Consider the following 22308-nt stretch of genomic DNA (forward strand, 5'->3'; position numbering starts at 1 on the left):
GTGGCCAAGGCCAGGGCTCACTTGAGGCACACAGTTTGGGCAGTCCTTGTGCACGGCATGGTGTTGGCTGGTGTGGCAGGGTATGGCTCTTGGTAGCAAGCGTGGCTGGGGTAGCAAGGCATGGTCCTTGGTTGGCATGTCATGGCATGTCCAGCAAGCAATGGTTCGTGGAAAGGAGCTGGTTAGGCTGGGATGTTTAGCCACATGTGCGAGCGTAGGCGCGGCAAGCTTGGAGACCACGGCATGTGCTTGACGAGGTCGGCTCGGCCTTCGACGGGGGCTGAGATCGGCCTGGCCTCTGGTCGAGGTCAGATCAGCCTTCGGCGGGGTTTAAGGTCGGCCTGGCTCTCAGCGGGATTAAGGCCTGGCCTACTCGACTCTGAGGTCTGCTTGGCAGGAATTGGATGATTCCACGCTAGAGTAGGACGATCCATTTTGCCTCCCATCAATAGTATATAATATGCTTACATATAAATACTCTCTCTCATATGCATATGATGAAAAATGGACCAAGGAATGCATATTATTTTTGAAGAATTCAGAAGTTATAAGATGAACCTTAAATACACTATGCAAATATATTATTAACTAGGAGTTCTAATGTTGGTAGAATTCAAAGAAAGTTCTCATCTAGAACTTAATTTTTGGTGTGCAAATAGTTCTCATGGTCTAGACATTTGAACATGGAAGATGATTGGGAGCATAGTGAACTTTCAATTTTGTGTCTTATGTTAGGTTATCATTGGTCTAGTTCGTGTTTGCTCGATATAATATATATATATATATATATATATATATATATATATATATATATATATATATATATATATATATATATATATATATATATATATATAATATATATATGGGGGGGCGGGTGTGTAACATATTGGATATTTTTGTTTGTGCTAGTTTTTCTTGTGTATATTGTCTCTATGTAGCTAAGTTGAACAAGAATGTTGCGGCTGAGTTGAACAAGGGTGATAAGTTGAATGGTGATAATTATGATATTTGGCACCAAAAAGTTTACTACATCTTTGAGGAACTAGAGGTTTTGGAGACACCAACCATACCATGGCTGAGCCTGAGCAAGGTACTTCTGCTCAACATAAAAGGAATCATGAGGCTTATTAGAAGAGAGAACAACATTGCTTACATAATGTTGCTGACCAGTATGTAGGATAATCTCATGTGTGAGTTTGAGGAGTATGACACAACTTAGAAAAAATGGCTTGTCCTGAAAGAAAAGTTTCGGGGTCCTTCAGTTGCTAAGCTAAGGAGGTTTACAATCAAGTTTGGCTCCTACAAAAAGCACACAAATCATACTGTAAGACAACATCTTGGGGAGATGTCAAACATGAAAACGGAGTTGAAGGCAGCTGGCCATACCCTCCTTGATGAGTAACAGGTTCAAGCTATGATTAGATCCCCACTCAAGAGCTGATGCACAATGACAATATAAAGACTTTTCAAGAAATAGTGCATTATTTGAAACTAGAAGATGAGTTCCCCAAGGCAGCTAAATCTTTCGGGCTAGCTTATATAGCTGAATCTAACTCACACAAGGCTTCCAATTTCAAGCGCAAGAGAGGTTGGTAATTCTCCAAAATGGGTAAGGAGAAAGGGTGAGCATCTTACTTTAGCAAGGCTAACCGGCGCAAGAGAAGCAAGCTCGATGGTAAAAAGGGCAAGGTCAAGATGTGCTGCTACAATTGTGGTAAGCCGAGTTACTTTGCGCGTGAATGCATTGAACTGAAAAAGGTATATTCTTGCTCCATTTTACTAAATTATACTTATGTTTCTAATTGTTTTTTGCTTAGTGAATCAAGTCGGACTGTAAGCTCAGGAGCCATAGATCATGGAGCTAGAGATAGGGGATGTGAAAACCAGCCCATAAGACAGTGAGCTAATGGGCCAAGCCCAACATGGCCGGCCCATCTGGAGACCCAGAGGTGGTGATCGCCAGCTGAGGCGGTTACAACCGCCTGACAGCCACGATCACCACCATTCTTCTCCCTCACTCCCCCACACCAGGGCTATAAGAACCTAGGAGTCTTCTCAGAGATGCTTCATCTCTCACCCTCTCACTGCCTCTCACTCCCTCTTTCTCCTGCTACAAGGAGCTGGATCGGGAGCGGCGGAGGAGGAGACACCCCCAGCTCGGCACCATAACTGAGCCGCCGGAGGAGACACAGTGGCTCGCCGGAAAGGATTCACAGCTCCTAGGAGCTAGGTAAATTTCTTATCACCAATGTTCATGAGTTACATTCGGTCGATCTAGTTTAATCATGGAACAACAAAACAGAGAGACAACGAAATAGAAGAGATCAAAAGAAGAAAAGGAAGGGTAGGAATAAGATGCAGTGGAGGAAGGGGGGAGATCTCACTCGTGATCTGACATTGGCCAAAGATCTTTCTCCTTCATCTGATCATGGCTTTTACCACTGCAATCAAAACCCTAGGTCTAAAATCCTAAAATGCAAACATACCATGGAAGGGTCCTCGGCTCATGCAAATCCGATTCCCATGGGTGGAATCGGTTTGATCTCAGCCGGAGGTGACCGGAGAAGAAGAAAGTGAAGAGGATTCTCCCATCTCCCAGTCGTGGACGCCATCGGGTTGACCACGGGCGGCAGTCGCAGAGCCGGCCGTGGGCTGTGCGGGCACCCTGGGTGTGGCCGCACACCCTGCATTCACCACCAGCTTCGGCTGGTTTCTCTGCTCCTCGAAAAGTGCCTGTGCCCTATCTCCTCCATCGGAGGTGGAGGAGAGCGGCCAGTCGGGCCGCGGCTGCTGCGGATCGGACCGTGGCCGCAGCGCCACCGATTCCGGGTCGGCTTCCTCCCGAGCATTTCCGAGCTTGCCCCTTGCCCCATGGGAAGAGAGGAGAAGAAGAGGGAGGGGAGATCGGAACGGGAGGAAGAAAGGAGGAGAAGAAGCTTCGGGAAGGGAGAAGAGAAGAAAAAGAAAGAAAAAGGAAAAGAAAGGAAAAGAAGAAAAGAAAGAAAAGAAAAGAAGAAAAAAAAATAAATAAAAAAATGGCTGTGGGCCGAAATGGACCTGATTCCGGAGTGGGCTTCAAATAAATTTGGCTTTAGAAGCCTGAGGCCAGGTTGGGCCCTGGTCCGAGCCCAGTGTTCTTAAAACCAAAACTAACTGGGCCTGAAGAGCTCAAATTTTAATATAGGGACTATATTGAATATAGTTTGAGGCTAGGTTCTCTTTAAATTAATTAGAACTGATAAGGTATAATTATAAATTAATCAATAGTATTTTTGGGCCTGAATATAAGTGGGCCCAGTAATTGAATCAGGCCAAGAGCCTGATCGAGAACCCAATTAAACATCGGGCCTGAATGCAAATGGGCCCAGACCTGAACCAGGGGGCAATTTGGTCTAAACCAGAAGTGGAATTGGCTCAGACCTGAACCAGAAGCTGAATCAGACCTGAGCCAGAAATTAAATCAAACCCGAACTAGGAAGTAAATTAGACCAGAACCAGAAATTGAATTGGGCCATGGGCCTGAACCAGAAATTAGACTAGGCTATGGACCCGAAAATGAAATTGAGTCCTATGGATGGGTTGTAAATGATTTTAAGATTATAAATAAATAGAAATTAAATGTGTAAGTGACATGTAATTTAATGATCTTGCTAGGTATTGGAGAATTGGCATTTGATGGGCAAATTAAGGTAAGTAACCTGCCTTAATCTTATTATGGATCATGTATCATGTTTTATAAGATGAAAAAGTATTATTTATGCAATTGGAATTATGTATAAGAATTGTGGAAAGAGTACCTGATATAATCTTATATTTTATCAAATACTTGTGATTACTTGATTATGAATTTGTATATGATTATTTATGTTTCCACAAAATTAAGATCAAGCATGTGTTAGCAAATGATTACATGATTTTGGATACATAGCATCCATCATTATTATTATTATTATATTATGTACACATGACTATGATGATGTAGAAAGATGCATGGAAAAAAAATAAAGTTTTCAGCATAATCATGAGTTTGATTTAGCATGATGCCATTATTCACTTTCCAATGTTTCTATGAAATGAGATTTATGAAAAGCATGATATGTTTTAAGAACTCTCAGATCGCTATGTATGACCCCCGCCAGTGGGTAACAGTAACTAGGCATATGACCCCCGCCAGTGGGTAAAAGTAACTTGGCTTTACGACCCCTGCCAGTGGGTAATAGTAACTGGAAGATGACCCTGCAGTGGTAAAGGCCTTGCCGTGGGAATAAGAGCGGCCATAGCTACACTACCATCTGAGAGTATGAATTTCAAAGTATGGAATAATGGCAAAAGTTTTATGTTGCATAAATGGCAAAAGTTTTATGTTGCATAAATGGCAAAAGTTTTATGTTGCATAAATGGCAAAAGTTTTATGTTGCATAAATGGCAAAAGTTTTATGTTGCATAAATGGCAAAAGTTTTATGTTGCATAAATGGCAAAAGTTTTATGATGCATAATCATATTTATGAAGTTGCATGAATGGACAGGCATAGTTTTATAACTAGTTTGATTATGGCAAAGATTTGATTATATGAAATGTTTACTTTATTATAATTCTTTAGTTTCTTAAAATAATGCACTAGTATGAAAAATATTATGCTTGATCTGATAAGATTATGCATTGTTACTTACTGAGCTTTATAGCTCACACCCATGTATTTATGTTCTTACAGATGAATAGGAGATGCTAGGAACAAGGAGCGTGACAAGCCTCAGGGTTATGGGAATAATAAAATATTAAATGATGATGTTGTTTTTAGAAGCTATGTATGGATTTAATACCTGAACATTTAATGACTTTCATGAATATAGTTGTTTAGTAATTGAAGTTTTAAAAAGGCTGCGTGTTATTGTATGCTTAACTTGGCAATAGCACGGCCGTGTCATGATCCGAATTTGGGGCGTGACAGGGGAGCTGTGGCGTGGTACCATCAAATCAATCCTGACAGCTGGTGGATATATATAGAAGATAATTCAAGAGTTGGAATAAAAGGGATTGGCATCTGCAAGTTGGTGCTACATAGTGGTTGTACCTTACTCCTACATGATGTTCTCCATGCACCAGATATTTGACATAATTTGGTTTCTATAATTGCCCTTCTTAGTTTGGGATATAGTTTGAACTTCCATGGTGCTTATGTAGTTATGTTGATATGTATTTAGAGGCAACTTATTATGGCTCTAGTTATTTATGTATAACAAAACCGGGAGTCCAGGTATTTGGGCTAATGTAGACCTCATCTCACTGATCATCTCATGAATCACATATGATCGTGTGCCTCTACATGTAAACTAGTGATGATGCTCTCTCTAACACCTGATGATGATGATGATGTAACAAGACTAAGAAATTACGTGCTGACATTCGAACCTGGTGCATCACTTAATGGGTCACAGTTGTGGCAGGCACCATCCTATTGTTTCAGCAGCTACATGGATGGCGGCAATGACCATGGCAACGTACAAGGTGTACAAGGTGGAGACGAAAGCAACCCAAGGGGACTAGGCATAAAGCTATTTTTTATCTTATGTTTAGGAGACTCATTTGAGACTGTCTTCATCATTTGGTTTCTAAAAAGTGAGATTTATTTGTAACACTAAAGTTTTATATGTTTCTAACTCCGAAGCCAATGAAAAGAGTGCAGCAAATGCCGATTCGCAAAGTAGTTTCAGAGAGACATGTTGAATGGATGGAGTATAAGAAACAAGACTTTCAATGTTGAATCTCTCTTGGTCTAGCTGGAGGGATGAGAATGTTAGGAAGAAAGGTAATCCCTTTGGCTCTCACAAATTTGAGTCTTTGGGGATCTCATACCACGCATCTCGTTGGATGTCATTGTGGAATTTGGTGGACAGAGATAAGGCCTTCTATAGATGGTCTTTCTTGGCCACTTCACCCTTTTTTCCCTTCTTCCTTTTCCTCCTCCCTCTCAACCTTCTTTTTATAACCTATCACTGTTCAACTGTTTTGCCTAATTGTACACTTATTCATTTTCTTGTTGAATTTGATGGGCTTCTCCCCATCCTTCCCTCAAAAAAAATAAAAAGAAAATGAAAAAGGTGCAGAAAAGGAAACAACTCCTAAATACATGCCAAGTTACAACATTACTTTAAATTTTAACTATAGTCTAAGTTGCACATCATAGTTACACAAATCAACCCACAGATTGGCTTGTGAATTATAATGTTTGGAGCAATCAATACTTAAGTAGTTTTTACGTCAATGTTCAGAGCATGCAACTCATGCCGAAAGGATGTAACTCAAAAGATGAGAAACTTTGAAAAGTTTGGTCAAGCATTAAAATCCCACAATCTATATGTCACAAAACAATCAGTAACTTCAGTTAAGTTACCTTCTGAAAAAAAATAAGTTACTTTCCATTGCACAGACAGCCATCCCACTGCCCTTGCTATCCAATTTCAGGCAACCTTTTCACTCCAAAATAAAATATGATAAATAAATGCAAACAAAGATTCTATAGTGTAGAACAATATTACAGAAGATCTAAACTGCACCACATTTGCAGGTAGATCTTACTTATCCTAGGAACTACCACATCCTGCTGTTGCACTGAACAAACAAACAAGATGGTTAGTTCTACATTCCTTCTTTTCCTTTCAATTACATGTTCAAGGTTACATCACTAACAAAGTGTTTCCAAATTATAACATTGTACTGAAATTAATTTACAAATCATGGTCACTAACATGGAGCTTCAGAAATTTATCGAGTGATGGCTTTTATATGCACAAGTAGATGAAATTAAAGATGCGCAACCTAACAGAGTGAAACATGAGAACAAGGTTTCAGAAAGATGTAATTTCAAATTCAATTAAATTTCATAAGGTAGCACAAATCCTACGATAATGTAAATGAAAAAAAATCAGGATATAGGGGCAAGTAGAAGAATGATAGGATGAGGCCTCCAACAAGCAGCATGAGGGGACTTCCGCACAAAAGCTTCTCTCTGCTTTTATCTTTTTACTTTTGAGATATAGAAATTTAGAAATGTCCATATCTCTTTTTTTGAGTGGGGATTCTGTCAGAAATACTGAATTTGACAGTACTAGATATAGTGCTAATAGAAAAAAGACAGCTAAATAATGGGATAAAAATGCATATGCATATTGGTGATCAAAAGAAATGTAATTATCAACAACAATGGAAATAGAGAAATGGATATGTTAGAAGAGAGAGAGAGGACATACTGCTAGAGTGCTTGAAGTGCCTTCATGAAATTCCTAAGTACCTGAAAGGAAGAAAATTACAAACAATTGTACTTAGGAAACACAAGAAAACTTCAATCTTTCATATAAAGTAATGCACTCACAGCCTGACAGTGCAAACCAAAAAGAATGAGATCTGTTTTCGGGTTAATCCCTACCTGAGATTAGTGCATCTTAAAGCAGCCATCAAAAGATCAACTCAAGATGTCAGTGAAGACTGAAATTTGCTTCTAAAGATACAAAAAAATTCAGCCATTCATATGATAGGATGGAGAGCAGACTAAATACCACTGGAGGCAGTGATAAAGAAAAGAGAGACTAAAAAACTATTAAAAGTGTCCAAAATTTTCATTAGACTTAGACCATTTCCAGGTAACAAACATACATGAACTTCAAACCAACAACAGCAACAATCATACAAATGAGATATAACAACAAAAAGAATTTTTGTACAACATGACTCTCCAAATATTTATGGTGAAAAAAAATAAAGGAATTATACAGCTGTTCTTTCTATACACTTAACTTGCAGGCTGATAATCCACTCTACAATTTCAAAACCATGCTCATAGAGCTGATATACAGTTTAGACAGAATAGGTAATATTCTCAATTATGTTGTAGTAAACAGCTGGCTTCCAAGAGTCACAGTTGTACTGCCTTCAGGCATTATGGTGGTCAGGCTCATTTCTTTCTCATGTATCCGGTCGAGTTCCAACTCCACATAATTCATGGGTGGACGTCTCTGGCTAGATGGTTTCACACACCAAGCTATTAGCCGCAGGAACTCCCTCATTCCTTCAGAGGTAAAACTGCTGCCCATTCTCTGATCGACAAGGGTAGAAATATTACTTGGCTCCTGATATTTTTGTGCCTTCAGAACCAAATGATAGTTTTATCAAGAAACCTGCAATTTCTGAATCCAAAATTGCAAAATTTGCACTACAGATATAGACAAGAATCGGACAAAATTAAACTGCCGAGTTGAGTTCTCAGTTTGAAGCTGTATTAGTCTGTTAACTGAATTAAAATTTCCACACAGATAATGCACATAAAACCAAGGCCTGGTCTCACAGGCAGCAGACTTGGCAAGAGGTCTACTTCTCATGCTAAATATACCAAGAACTCCTAGGTGGTGGTTACGGACTAGAGCTCCCAAGCTGCTCCATGCATGGATCGTAGCTAACAAATTACATAAATACAAGGTCTAAAGTCAAAAACTATCCAATGCAAGTATGATGGTGGAAATGTCATGTGACCAGTAGTGAAATACGGTAAGTATGTGGGAAAGCATCGTTTTTTCTGAACATAGTCGACGTTTAAAATATAGTCCTTATGCTAAGGATGAAGATTCTTATTCAGCAGGAAAAAGGTTTATGTTCTTCGATTTCCTTTAAAAAAATGTAATTAGATATATATCTTTCCCCAAAAATGAGAAGGCACACTCTATATGAATATCAACCAATCCCAAACAACAAAATAAGAAAATTCACTGCAGAAACATGACCAACTAACACGCCAGACATCACACCACCTTGACCAAGTCCACCATCCTGGCATATCCCAGAATAAAGTCTAGTTTATTTTTCTTCAAAAAATGGTAACCATTTCTCTCTCTTTAGATCGCTGATCGATTGAAGCAAAGAGGTCAGCCACCTTTGTTGCCATTCCAAGATTCTACTTCAGAAAAGTAAGTGAGTATGAATTGAACAACTTCACCCGTAAAATGGCAAGATCTCCTCATCATCACCCCAAATCTAGTTGGCCATTCTAAATAGATAAATATAGTCACTTGTTAGCATCAGCATAGAATATTACAATACCATCAAGCTTTCATTGCCTCTTCTTAAGATTGTTGCAAAGACTTATCTTGACACTCCAGCATCTATGCACCTAGCCCTAAATCAGTCCAAGCCAAAGAACATTTAGCTAAGAAAATGATGATCTCAATTTTCTGCAAAGTGGCACTATGATTGATTATACTAGTATTTTGGACAGACCCTTCCATATTCCTAGACCATGTGCGAGCATTAAATATGGGTGGTTTTTACTCCCATATTTTGATATCTAGGGGTCTTTATTTTGAAAACTTGTTATGTCTTCTCGCTTCATGTGTTGTCTCCTTGGATAGTGTCATTGTCACTTATGTTCAAATGCATTTTCTTATAATTGTATGGCAATGTATTGGGTGGGTTTTAAGTTAATGAATGAATGAAAGAAAATTTATTTTCTTAGCAGAGGATTTCTTCTAGTGACCTTTTGCCTAGATTTCTTTGTGGGTTCTTCAGGGTAGGTTGCATTTCTATCTTTTTTTTCAAAATTTTTGCTGAACTCCGTAGAGAAAATTAATTTTTACCAGCTCTTGTTTTACCACCTTTTGTCCAATTCAATCAACTTGCTTCTAACGTCAATTGGTATCAAAGCATAGGCCATCATGGAACATGACTTTCATGACATCAAATTGGACATCCTAAGAAGAAAAGATCAACTTCTACAAGGGATCTTGCATGCCATGATGCTTTGGTACATGATGATACTTCTCACATATCTAAGACATCCCAAGTTACCATGAGATGTGGTCTTTCTCATCAAAAGGTTGTGAAGAAAAAATAACTTACATTGGACTGACCTCCTATCGATGATAAGGAACCAAATGAAAATACAAAATTCATATTTTAACACAAGGAAAATCAAGTAGAATACTACATGGATTCTTTTATGTAGGTTTGTTCATAAGCATCGTGTGCTTATTTCCAAGTTGGGACAATATTATGATGACAAGCATCCCATTATTTGCCATAATTTTATTCCCATTCGAGGTTTTAAAAATCCTCATGATCCCATGCAAACTAGATGAGTGGAATCCAATATCCCCAATGATAAGCAACTTATAAAAGTATGAATCAAAAGGTGTAAGAATACTATGAACCTTACATATAGAAGTATTTGATGGTTGAGTGTCTAACAAAGGAAAAAGAATCAAAGTAGCACAGTAAAAAAATGTCTGTAAGGTTACATCATAATGATGCATGACAGAGGGAGAAGAAGTAGAGGGAAGAGAAAAGAAGAACAAGGAGAAGAAGCAGAGAGAATAAGGCAAAGAGAGAGAAAGGGGATATCTCGATATTCTGTGATCTTAAAAATTCAATCCCTATCCTCAATTGACATAGCAATAGGTTTATATAGACAACCCAAAACCCTAATAAGAGTTTGCATAAAGATAAAATATTAGAATCCATATAAAATTCTAATTCTAGCATCCACAAAATTCTAATTCTCAATATAAATAAAATTCCCTAAATTCTAAATAAAATAAAATATCTAATTTTTATATTTGTGCTTAACAGAAGTGCGCCTAGATTCCATATTGATGGATGGTCCCCCATCACATAAGTTCTTCAATCCTCATGGTATTGTTTAAAGTGGCTGCCTAGGTGCCTAGGTTCCAGGTGCTTAATTTGGCTAGCTGCATAGGCCTAGCATGCTTAAACCTTGCATCTTCAAGAGTTTATCTTCCAGTTTCCTTTCCCTATTTGATCCCCATATGGGATATGAGGAAGGGCAAGGAAGGCTCCCTTTAACCTAGTAGCAGCCTCTACGGCCAACCTAGTAGTAGCCAGTGGTCTGATCAACAGTGACTACAGGTTCATCAGCAATGATGAGTGGAAGCAGCCACTGCGGTGGCCAGCACTAGTGCCAAGTTTCTATATCTTTGTTTCTTTCTTTTTTTGGGGATCAATCTTCATCTTCTTCTCCTTCCTCTAATTTTTCTTCCTCTTTTACTTCTACTCCTACTCCATCTAGCTATTCTTCCATTTTTTTTTCCTTTTTATTTTGCTTGCCTCCTTCTTAATGGTTGTTGGTTGTGGCCCTGCAGCTAGTTGGCTACTGCTTCCTGCCCTCCTCCTTTTAATGCTTGCTAGGTGCTAGCTACCTGGCTATGTTTTGCAGCCTATTGGCTACTGCAATGGTAGCAATGCTTTTGCTATTCTCATCCTTGACTTTTAAGCATGAAAAATAGGTTTCAATAATGCCATATATCGTGAAAAAAGTATGTATCTATGTGTATATATATATCCACATATAAAGCTTGGTGGTCTTTCCTTCCTAAGCGGCCACCTAAGCGCCTACGCACCCGCCTCGGACATACAAGGGATCCACTGCTTGTCCTCACCTAGGCAGTGTGACAACCTTACCTCATGATAAAAATAAACGGACTAAAGGATGAACTCTTATCGATGGAAAAAGCCTAACACTAAATATGCACCACACATCAGTTCTAAAATTGCTTCAATTTGAAGATAAATTTAGCTAGGCAAAAAAATGTTTACAAGTTCTCCAAGAAGTCGCATTTATGATTGATTATTAGACCACATCTTAGCATCAAGGTTTTAAGTTTTGATGGAAATGAAACTCATCAATTTTGGATGAGACCAAACCAAAATTAACCCTAAGTATCTAGTTTCATTGATTTAGATATTCTTTTAAAAGCATTGGTTTGACTTTGGTTATCGTATTTTTGTCATTTCTTTGTTAGTACATCAACTATATATACCGATTTTGAAAGGATTTTTTTTTCCTCCTTGAGGTAAAAGAAGGATACATAACAAATGTAATTCTTAACGGCCAAGGCTTCTAATGGCCCTCCTTGTAGTACTTTAGAAAGGTTATTGTGAACAACTAAATATGATATATTTCCAAAAAATACTATTTTTTGTATACAACAAATGAAATATTTCATAACTACTTGGATGGGTGGTGGGCCATCATTATCCTCATCTCTATCAGTACTCCCACACACATCCTGCTGACGATAATGATGCTGGCCACTATCATTTGCGTGAACCACCTTGCAATAGTATATGGTATTGAATAGACAAACCTAATTTATTTCATACTCCTATGTACCTGTCTTGTTATTTTGTGCTTGTTTTGTTGATTGATATTTAATATTTTACTTAAAAGCTTAATCCATTCATGTGATACAATTATAAATTATAATTCAACATAGATTAATTTCAGCCCAAAACTACCTAAACTCTATATAATATGATCCTAGAAAACTTAAACACAGTCAAATGATGGAAAATAGCTTGCATTGATTTTTTTGCATTTTTTAGATTTTTCTTAAATGTTTTGATTGAAACTGAAAAGCTCAGAACAAAACTATAGAAGCCGCCAAACATGCCGTAATCAAAACACTTCCCAAGGGACAAAACCAAATCTAAGCATTACAATCTTGCTTAGCAAGTTACCAAAAAAACAAAATCTTGCTTAGCAAGTTACCAAATAAAACAAAATCTTGCTTAGCAAGTCTGATAAGCATGAGATGAGGGGTATATCATGGTTTAAAATATTACGATATGGGCCCCCATTGGTCACTAGCTGGTACATACATACAATGTACACTCTTGTACTGACATAGGGTATTAGTTGGCGATGCCAGTACCCTGTATCAATATGGACAGTACAGGCTAGTACAAGAGGTATGTAATAGATGATATGAGCCATATTGCTCAAGTCTTGAAGTCATAGGTTGGATGATTGTTATCCCTCCATTTTGATTTGCATTACCTAAATCACTGGGGGTATAGGTGTCATGTGAATTGGTACCAAATGTATGAATGCACAATAGAATTCACTACATTTTGTAAAAGAGGAGATTTTATTTGAGGAATATCACCAAGTGGATGAGAATTAGAGGTCCAGCTCAAATTATGAATTTTAGGCATCGGATGGAAACTCAAAAGGGTTGGCAAATTGTTGTAAAAATCAAGACATTGAATAGCCAAAGATTTCAAGAAGTAGGTTAAAGCAAGGTTCCAAATATACGGTGGGTTTAAGGGCCTAGGCAAGGACTACAAAAGGTCATAGAGAAAGCAGACTAACACTATGAGGAGGCTTGGTTATGTGCATGCTCCTACAACATCGCATAGGGGGGTTGGTGTCCCTACAACACTCAATACCATACATGAGAGAGGTTGGTGACTAAGTTGCCAATACTAAACCTAGTGAATTTTCATTTTGTACTTAACATGCACCTGAAAAGCAACTTTTAGGGAAAGTAAGGAGAGACTTCCAAAGATCACTCAACTAAAAACTTACTTAGAAAAGAAAAGAAAATTTAAACAGATTTAAACTTAAATGGACAGACTTAAATTCTTATAACATCCATTATTTGTCATTGTTATCATCGATTATTTCTTAGGAGGAATTGGATTCCAGTAATCAGGCATTTGTAGAACCAAAGTTAAAATATTTATTTTAACGCTTAGAAATACATTTTCTAATCCTACCCCCATCACATTGGGTTTTTGAAGGTCGAGAATTTTGTTTGTGAAACTAAATTCATACTAAGCAAACCACTGAATTAGGTAATGTAGATCTAGATAATGATTAGTGAAGAGCAAGAGTCAGCAAAGATGCTAATATCTTGGGATTTGGAATTTGGAAGTTGCAATTTCTCAAGATTGTTTTCCCATATTTTCTTCCCAATTGATTGCATTAGAGGTGAGGTGGTCCATTTTGGTTCTCTTCTTTGTGGAACTTCTTTTTCTCATGTGATTGCATTAGAGAGGTAAGAAAGTCGATTTTGTTTTTTGTTTTTCTTTTTTCTTTGTTCATTTACAGATTTCCTTTATCATATGTCCACGAGTAAGAGAGTTGAATGTCAACAGCCATCATGAGAGAGCTTAGTTTATATATAGTAAAATATTTAGAAGAGATTTTTCCATCTACTAGTGATAATGCATTTGTATTAAGTATGGCTGGTTAGGTTAAATTCCACATCTGGCTTTTGGGGAGTCTCTTTTGTTATGGTTTCTCGATTCATATGTTGTTCCTTCAAAAAGTGTTGTAGTCGCAACATTTGCATGCATATGCTTATATAATTTGTAACCATATAATGAAGGGGGTGGGTCAATTGAGTGGATGAATTTATGAAGAAAAGCTTGTTTTCTCTTCTTGGAAGATGGATTTCTTCTAAGTATCATTTCCTAGCCTTGTTATTGGATTCCTAATGAAGAAGAGCCTTGGCACAATGGTAATGTTGTTCCATTATGACATTGATGTCATAGCTTCGAAACATGGAAATAGCCTCTCTGTACGTAGGGGAAGGCTGCATATAACTGACCCTCTTCAGACCCCACAATGATTGGAGCCTCGGATGCCCTTGTTGGATTCCTAAATGGTAGGTGGCATTCCTCTCTTTATTTTTGGCATATTCCTCAAAGAAAAAGAATAACTTTTACCAGTTGTTGGTTTCCTCTTTTTCTCCAACTCAATAACGACTCACTTCCTATGTCATGTCTCGAGACAACAAACCACATAAATTCTAGGCATGGCAATTACCATATTGGCTGCAAAAAAGCAATAGAACTTCACGATAATGGTCATCATGAGTCGTGAAAGTGTTGAAGATCTTGGCAAAGATGCTCGCTTCAACCTCTATATTTAACTTCTTCTATACTTGTATATAAAGGATAGGAGTTTTGAAATTTTTTTGAGAAGATGTTATTTTCTACTTTTCTACCCAAAATACCATTAGTTTTAAGAATTAAAGTTTAGCGTGATCATCTTTCCTATATATGTAAATACTAATATCTAATTTGTATAGAGTTTCTCAATTCCCCTCCCTCTCATTACAAATCCATATTACAAGCAGAGTGCCAGTTTATTCTCTCCCCACTTCTAGTTGAGACGTTAACCTATAATACAATTGGATCTTAGGACAAGTTTGGCTTTCTTGCTCTTAGCACTAACTTTTTCCCTCAAATTGTCTTATTTTTCGTAAGGAAAATTTGTCAACTCTTGAACTTTATACTGATTCGACCAAGGCTTCAAGATTCACTTTCAATGTAGTAGTTAGTCCTTATCATTTGTCCTATTCCCTCCAATTATAAATTAGCATGGTTTATTCTTGTTATCGTCTTGTCTTTTGTGTTCTCTCTATATAAGGGCTATGACTTGAGAGATTGGATCCACCAATCTGACATTGATCTCAGATATGGATCCTTTCCAAAAAGTCTTTATCCCTAGGTTTCAAAAAATGTTGATATTCCCAGACAACAGTCCCTAAAAAATCATTATGTACCTTATAACAAAGCACTGACAGTTATTTACCTAGTTTTACCTGAACTGAACGTATTTAGAAATAACATATTGGCTATTTGCCCATTATTAAGCCATTAAAACAGTAAAGTTACAGAATTACTTACAAGCCACTAGATTCCAAACAAAAGATTATTTTGTTCTAGCTGACCTAGATATTAGAATCTAAAACATGTTTTGTTCAGATGAACATTAAAAATGTCCAGTATTATTAGCTATCTGCATGATATAATGGCTGTTATAATGGAATAGCTACTGGAAATGGTTGTTATTTAAACTTTGGTATCAATCATTAACTATCGCAGCATAAACTTTTCGAGCAAGTCACCTATCAGTGAAGCCATGAGGCCTCACCACCTCTCTCCCTTTCCCTCCCTCTATTCGAGCAACATGTACATAATATTACAATAAAAAATAATAAAGTTTCCCTCTTTCTAATCTATCGCTTTGGTTCCCTAATAGATTGGGATTTAGAAACCTATCCATCTCTCTCTCTCTCTGATACTTATGTTAGGTTTCTAATTGAATTGGAAATTATAAAGCCTATCCAAGTGCCAGCATCTACTTCTAAACCGAGTATATCTATTGAGCAATTTTAATTGATGCAGTTACGAACACCAATCAAAAGCTCCTTAAATAAACATGTGCTTTGCATGTGCATGAGAGCTAACATATATACTGTAAAAAAAGGACCCATTGTAACAATCATAATAATGCTAAAATAGCTTCTATTTTAAACCTTGTTATTTGTATCCCATACTGTCAAGATTTAGGATCTCGATATTGGCATTGGGACTGGTATTGGTTAGTGCCAGTCCAGTACAATACAGGTATGTACCATGCTAACACATTATTGGGAGTTGGCGCAGAAACAACAATCAGGATCCATTTCTTATTCTGTGTTGTTTTACAAATATTATTAGGGTTAGAGCTAGTTTTGGGCCAAAAAATGTAAAATAAATTTGTTGTTACCACAAACTAAAGAAGGAAACAAATAGATTAAACAATATGCCTGTTGTTTCATAAGAAGTGAAAGCTAAAGCAATAGAGATTGTGGAAGTCCTATTATTGGTTGAATGAGAAAATAGTATTCATTGTTTTCATCATTAAAATAAATTGTTATTTTAGAGTATCATTTTTCTTGTTTTGGTATGATAAGCAGAGACTAGTCTCCCCAATTATGTTTTGAGAAAAGAGGTTCCCCTTAACATCAGCTTAAGTGTAATGCAACAAGTCTAGAGGAAAGGGTGCCTTTCTTAAAATCTAGATGACATTTTCATCAAAGTGGGATTGCCTTCATTTGATTCTTCCTGTATTTATGGGTGTCCCAACTTATATCCCAACTATACTAATAGTTCCCACTGCCTTTTTATATCTCTCCAAATCTTAATACAATCTGATAACCTTGAGAAAGAATTATTTTGAATATAGAATCAGAGAATAGAATTTGTGAAATACCTATTCAACCATTAATAGTAGGTTGGATAATAAAGTAAGAAGAATAGATATGATACATGTTTATGATTTACTTATGTTTAAATTTATTTTAGCTTTTTAGGTTAGAGTGTAACTTTTAGAAAGCATGAGTTTTTCCATGGTAGAGAAATTAATTTTACTCAAAAGAGAATATAGTTTAATGGAGTAAAATTATCTTTCCTTATTTTGACATTGTCCCCAAGAAATTACATCTTCCTATGCCTGTATATTTGACCTTTAATCAACATATCTTTGCAACCTTCATATATGGTGAGCAGACCCAATCTTTGGCTTTGTAAGGTGACGATATCAATCTTTTCATAGATAAAGAAGGAAGCAAAGGTGAACATAATGAAGGCTGAAGAATAAAGAGCTAATTATGGAGTGAGAATAGCAGTCAATGACTCTTGATCTGATAATATCATCTTTGATAGTATCCAATTACAAACCATACACAGAAAAAACATACTGAAATAATTTCAAATCTTTAGAATGAAAATTTAAGTAAGTAACCGGTTGGAGAACCAAGTGGAACTGTATATTTCTTTCCTAGATTACAGAGTTGTTAAATGTTACTAGAAAAGTATACTATAAAATGCTACTAGATATCCAACAGCAACCACAACAACATATATGTACGACGGGCACTGAATGATTCCAAAGAGCAATAGATATTTAAACGGTAAGCACATTCTTCATCATCTTTATTTTCTAGATTGAAGCACATGATTGAATTGCAGTTCCATTCATATCTAGTGAAATAACTTAATTTTAGCAGCACTACTAATATAGTGAAGTCTGCTGAGTACCAATTCGATGATACTTTGGTCAGATCTAGCTTCCCGCCCGCTTACTAACTCCAGAAGAAACACTCCGAAACTATATACATCACTCCTTACAGAAAATCTTCCAGATTCCTTGACCCTATGCAGATAACAAAAGATAATACAGTCAAATTAATGTCATGATAGGATATGTTTGTTAAGAATACATTTTATTTTTTACTTCGATAGGATTAAGAATTTAGCTACTAACAGTATATGGTCAACATAAAAATAATAATCATTACTCTTCATTTTCACAAAAAGTTTCTATTTTGCTTATTTATCTCAGCAGTAAATTTCAGTTTTTAATAGTTCCAGGAAGGTGAGTACTCAGGATCAAGGAAAGGATCATCTGTTGTCATTCGGGAAGATGGACCAGCTTCATCAATTCGATCAAGCAAGCTTCGAAGCCCAGCATCTGCAACTTTTGGTATGAAATCCTCATCTACAAGCACATTTGCTGTTTTGAAGTTCGTATGTACCAGAGGAGGATTCAGAGAATGCAGAACACCCAGACCTGACGAACGGAAAGCAGCATCAAAATTCAGGTTCTGGGACAACATTTCTTAAAGACACTTGTACTCCATAAGGAACAGCTAACAATCTCAAGAGTAAGGGCTGTCAGAAAATAGTACATATGATGAGAGAAAAATTATCCACAAGGTGGAGTTGAACACTTTTCTACTTCACTAGGAATAAACCAATACCAGGAAAACCACCAATACTCGGTGATTTTGCAAATAATCACCTTTAGCTGCCCCATGGGCTATCGAGAGCCTGTGCTTGAATTCTAGCCTGGCGCTTGCCACCTGACCAGAACCTGCATAACAAAAGTTGCAGTATTTCTAACTGATATGTCCTTAATTCACATAGGAAATGTACAATAAGTGCAAGTGAAGAATAGGTCACCATATAAGTGAGTGGAAACACTGCCATTTGGTATATACTCATAGATGAGCATTTGCATGTCATTTTCCTGGCAGTAACCCAAAAGACTCACAAGATTCCTATGCCGAATAGATGATAGGAAATGTACCTAAAAGACAACTTGGTCAGAAAACTATAAAATGTTTCGTTGAATACAAAACAAGCACAGATAAAAGGAAATTGAGAAAGAGAACAAGTCTGAGGCTTCCTTTTTTGTCATGCTCCTCGGTGCCTGCTCACTCATGCAGTATCTTGCCAAATGTTGCTATTAAGTTATTTACCATGAAAATTAGCCACTAAGTTACTTACTGGATATGCCAGCCAGGTCAAAAATAATTTACGTTAAAAATGTAAAATTTTATCAAGTTTACTTGGATGTTAGAAAAGTAATGAAAAAATAATAAATTTGAAGAGATCCCAAATTCCAAAAATAAAATGTATCAGATATTTAGTATTTTCATAATTTCATTAGTTCTATATAGTCTATTCAGTTTGGCAACTAAAGTGCCCATGCACAGTGTCTGCATCCAAGTGTTCAATGCTCTAATATTCACCACTAATGACAGAGGCCATTGTTACCTCTTCAATAAATTCCTGACTTGGAGCAGATGGCCTTCTCTTAATAGCAACCATCCCATCATGAAGCAAACCCTTGTAGACTTCTCCAAACATTCCATAACCGATAAGATTGATATTGCTGAAATTCTTTGTAGCCACACTTAATTCCTCCAGTTTAAAACATCTTGCTCCTTGAAAGTCTGGTGGGTAAGAGACACCTCCACGGAAAGGCAATTCAATACTTTGTCCTGCCGAAAAGTTCAAGAGAGCAGAATACTGGTCTGCCATCATTTTCTTCAGAACAGAAGCCTTCCCTTAAATAAATAAATAAAACAGCTCTTGGAACAACAACTAGTACCTTGTAGAGATGGTTCTGATGAATTCGTCTCTGAAGTTCTCGAGACACCCCTGTTACGCAATAGGCAGTACCATACAAAAATAACCACTATCCCAACCAATGCCACGGCTCCTGCAGCACCTCCAAGAGCTGCTGCAAGATGCCCTGACATTTAGTATGGGATCCACCTCAGTACAGTGGAACAGTGGCAGGGAAGTCTGCCTCTCTAGACATTGAACCTAGAATATAATGGACTAAACCAAGTTATAACTGAAACCAAGAAAAACAATGTACTGGAAGCAATTAAAATCAGCATTTTGACTTGCATAAATTTCTTTCCTTTGGTAAATCACCTAGGATAAATTTCTGTCGGTGAACTCAATGGCCACTTATAGAAAAATGAGTATTTTTGTTATTTAGAGAAGACAGAAATTTTATTTGTGAAATCAGTCAATCTCATAATATAACTAACACTTCTAGAAGCTTTAACATATATCAGATACTGAATTGTTATCTTTATCAATTATATTAGATTAGTACATTGAACTCAAAGCAGTAAGCTCATATAAAAATCAGTTTAACGATATTCTTTTGATAAAAGATGAAGAAGAATATTTGCAAATTTATATAATGGCAAAATTGTTGTCACTTGTCAGCAACAATTCTCATGAAGGTTCTTTTGACAAATCCAACATATTTCATGAAAAAGATGTAATCATGAATCACTTTTTTTTTTATTCTTTCAGATGACCAAGATTAAGCAAGCCATCACTTTATTTTATGACATTAGGCAACACTAGTGAAGGTATGTCTTGATGAAAATTTAAATGAAAAAGTTTGTGGTGAATATGACATAACTGTATCACTTGAAGAAAATTCAATGTAATCATGCACATTTGGACATAAAGTAGGAAGAAACAAAGCAAATGATATCAGAATATCAGCCTCTATAAATCATTCAAATCCAAAATACAGAAGGATAATGCATTATAGTAATGGAGCAACTAGAGATTCAACGAACAATCATGAGCAATATAAAATAAATGTTTGAAAGCACTTGTTGGATGCACAAAAAAGCTTCTGCATGTCTACAATCAAATTACAATAGATTCGTAACAGTTCTTAGACTGCATTTTCATTACATTTTAAGGCCCAAATATCCTTGCCAGTACTAGCAGAATGAGAACCAGAAGAGGTACATTTCCCATATTCAGCCTCATACGGGCATCCAACTTTTTTCTTACCAAAAAGAAATGGATGGGCATCAAGATATAGCTTCAATCACATTAATCCAACTTAGTTTGTCTCATCAAAAACTTGGATATTACATTCCTAAGATCATAAAAACACAATGAAAAATAAAATTTCTTGACAGAATACAAACACAAAATTCAATACCTGAAACCTTCTAAAACTAAAAGTCTGCAGCTCGTGATTGCATTGCTTCATTCGCTCATCATCCTGATTAAATCACATATTGCTAATGCACCAAAACCAAATCTTTTGCCCATATTGGCATGAAGATATGCCTGCTCCCAGAACAGCACTCTATATGCCCACTTCACCAAGTCCAGCTGAGGATTGGCCCCAAGTAGTTGTCGCCGAATCCCAGCTCTTCGATCGTTTCCTTCGGTGGGTGGTGCTTGCTATGGCCGACTGACCAGTTGAGGTTTAGGCATCACACTCCGTACTTAAATGCCGGAATAACTTATTTGAATCCCCTGTTCCCAATCATAATTCAAATGCCGACAATGCTGACAGACAGCGACACAGCGCCGACTCCGCATAAGACTCTTTTCCTTTGTTTTTATTTGTTGTTAATTCCTCCCCTTCTTCTTCCTCTTCTTTCTTCCTTCACTTCCCTACCAAGCCCATACCAATGCCAATCAAATAAAGAAAAAGAGACTCCTTTCTTCTCCACAAGGCCTAATCACACCAACCCATCAAAAGAAAAGACCAGAAAAACCCATTGACAGGGAGGAACTCAAGAATGTGATGCCCATCAACCAAAAAAAGAAAGAAAAAAGAACAATTAACAAAAGGGAGGAGGAGCTGAATAGAGATAGAAAAACAAAGGGAAAAGGGGAAGGAATGAGAGAAAAGGGTGTTTGTTTTATAGGTTAAAGCATTCAGAAGGGGTTGTCCGGTGCTGCAAGTTGGAGGTTTCTGCGGACATCTTTCCTTTCTCTCTCTTCCTCTTTCCCATCCCTCCAACTGTCCTCTGGCCTCTCGAACTACGGGCAGTAGAAGTAAAAATTTAATCTTTTCGTATTCCGGTGAGGAAAAATCTAGTCTTTTTTATCTGAATTGAGAGAATTATAGCAGAAGAAGCAAGGACAGAAAAATCAAAAGGAAAAAAGAAAAAGTAAGGGGGGTTGGAGATATGGAGAGGATGTTTTGTATTCAGAGCTGGAAGGTGGTTGTTGTCACAGAAAGACAGCTATTTCGACAGAGAGTTCCTACCGGAAAAATCGAAGCAAAAGAGAAAAGAAATAACGGCTACCTTTCTGATTGCTGGAGTGGTTGCTCCCAAACCCTCCACTCTTTTTTTCTTGTTTGGGCTCTCACACAAAGTATTGTTTACATCTTACGGGATTAAAAATAGTAGGAGGTTGGTGTGTCCTTGGATTCTTCTCCGTTGTCCCTTGTCTCCTTTTTTATACGGGGAGGCATCAGGTAACAGTGCAATACAGCTGTATCAAAAATTGAATCTATTCATTGGTTTTGATTGGGCCTAAAAAGAAAGCCAAGCCCGGCCCATGAGTAGTAATCTAAGGTTTTTGGCTTCCATGTTTCATAAGAATCATA

The 22308-nt window shown here is 37.1% G+C and overlaps 1 protein-coding gene and 1 long non-coding RNA gene across 4 annotated transcripts; one reads left to right on the top strand and one right to left on the bottom strand.

Moving 5' to 3' along the window:
• Positions 1-2095: 2095 nt before the first annotated feature.
• Positions 2096-5094, top strand: LOC148700720 (uncharacterized). Of its 2 annotated transcripts, XR_016397749.1 has the most exons (4): positions 2096-2233; positions 3658-3692; positions 4717-4810; positions 4954-5094. It is a non-coding gene; the product is annotated as an uncharacterized LOC148700720 (long non-coding RNA). The 2 variants fall into 2 exon arrangements; XR_016397748.1 differs by lacking the exon at positions 4954-5094 and having other exon boundaries at positions 4717-4881.
• Positions 5095-6461: 1367 nt separating this feature from the next.
• LOC120103815 (serine/threonine-protein kinase CDG1-like) lies at positions 6462-22134 on the bottom strand. Of its 2 annotated transcripts, none has more exons than XM_039117787.3 (9): positions 20899-22134; positions 19522-19739; positions 19185-19411; positions 18588-18714; positions 18427-18498; positions 18009-18195; positions 17664-17778; positions 7253-7293; positions 6462-6821 (listed from the first exon to the last, which is right to left on the bottom strand). In XM_039117787.3, exons 2-8 carry the CDS (start codon positions 19670-19672, stop codon positions 7255-7257), a joined length of 918 nt encoding a protein of 305 aa, XP_038973715.2. In that variant the 5' UTR covers positions 19673-19739; positions 20899-22134; the 3' UTR covers positions 6462-6821; positions 7253-7254. The 2 variants fall into 2 exon arrangements, with proteins under 2 accessions (XP_038973715.2, XP_038973714.2); XM_039117786.3 differs by lacking the exons at positions 6462-6821; positions 7253-7293 and adding an exon at positions 7598-8143 and having other exon boundaries at positions 20899-21734; positions 22004-22131.
• Between the last annotated feature and the right edge of the window lie 174 nt (positions 22135-22308).

The sequence above is a fragment of the Phoenix dactylifera genome, chromosome 11 (genome assembly GCF_051530095.1).
Source record: "Phoenix dactylifera cultivar Ajwa chromosome 11, Ajwa_hap1_PhDact_Kaust_v1.1, whole genome shotgun sequence".
NCBI lineage: Eukaryota > Viridiplantae > Streptophyta > Magnoliopsida > Arecales > Arecaceae > Phoenix > Phoenix dactylifera.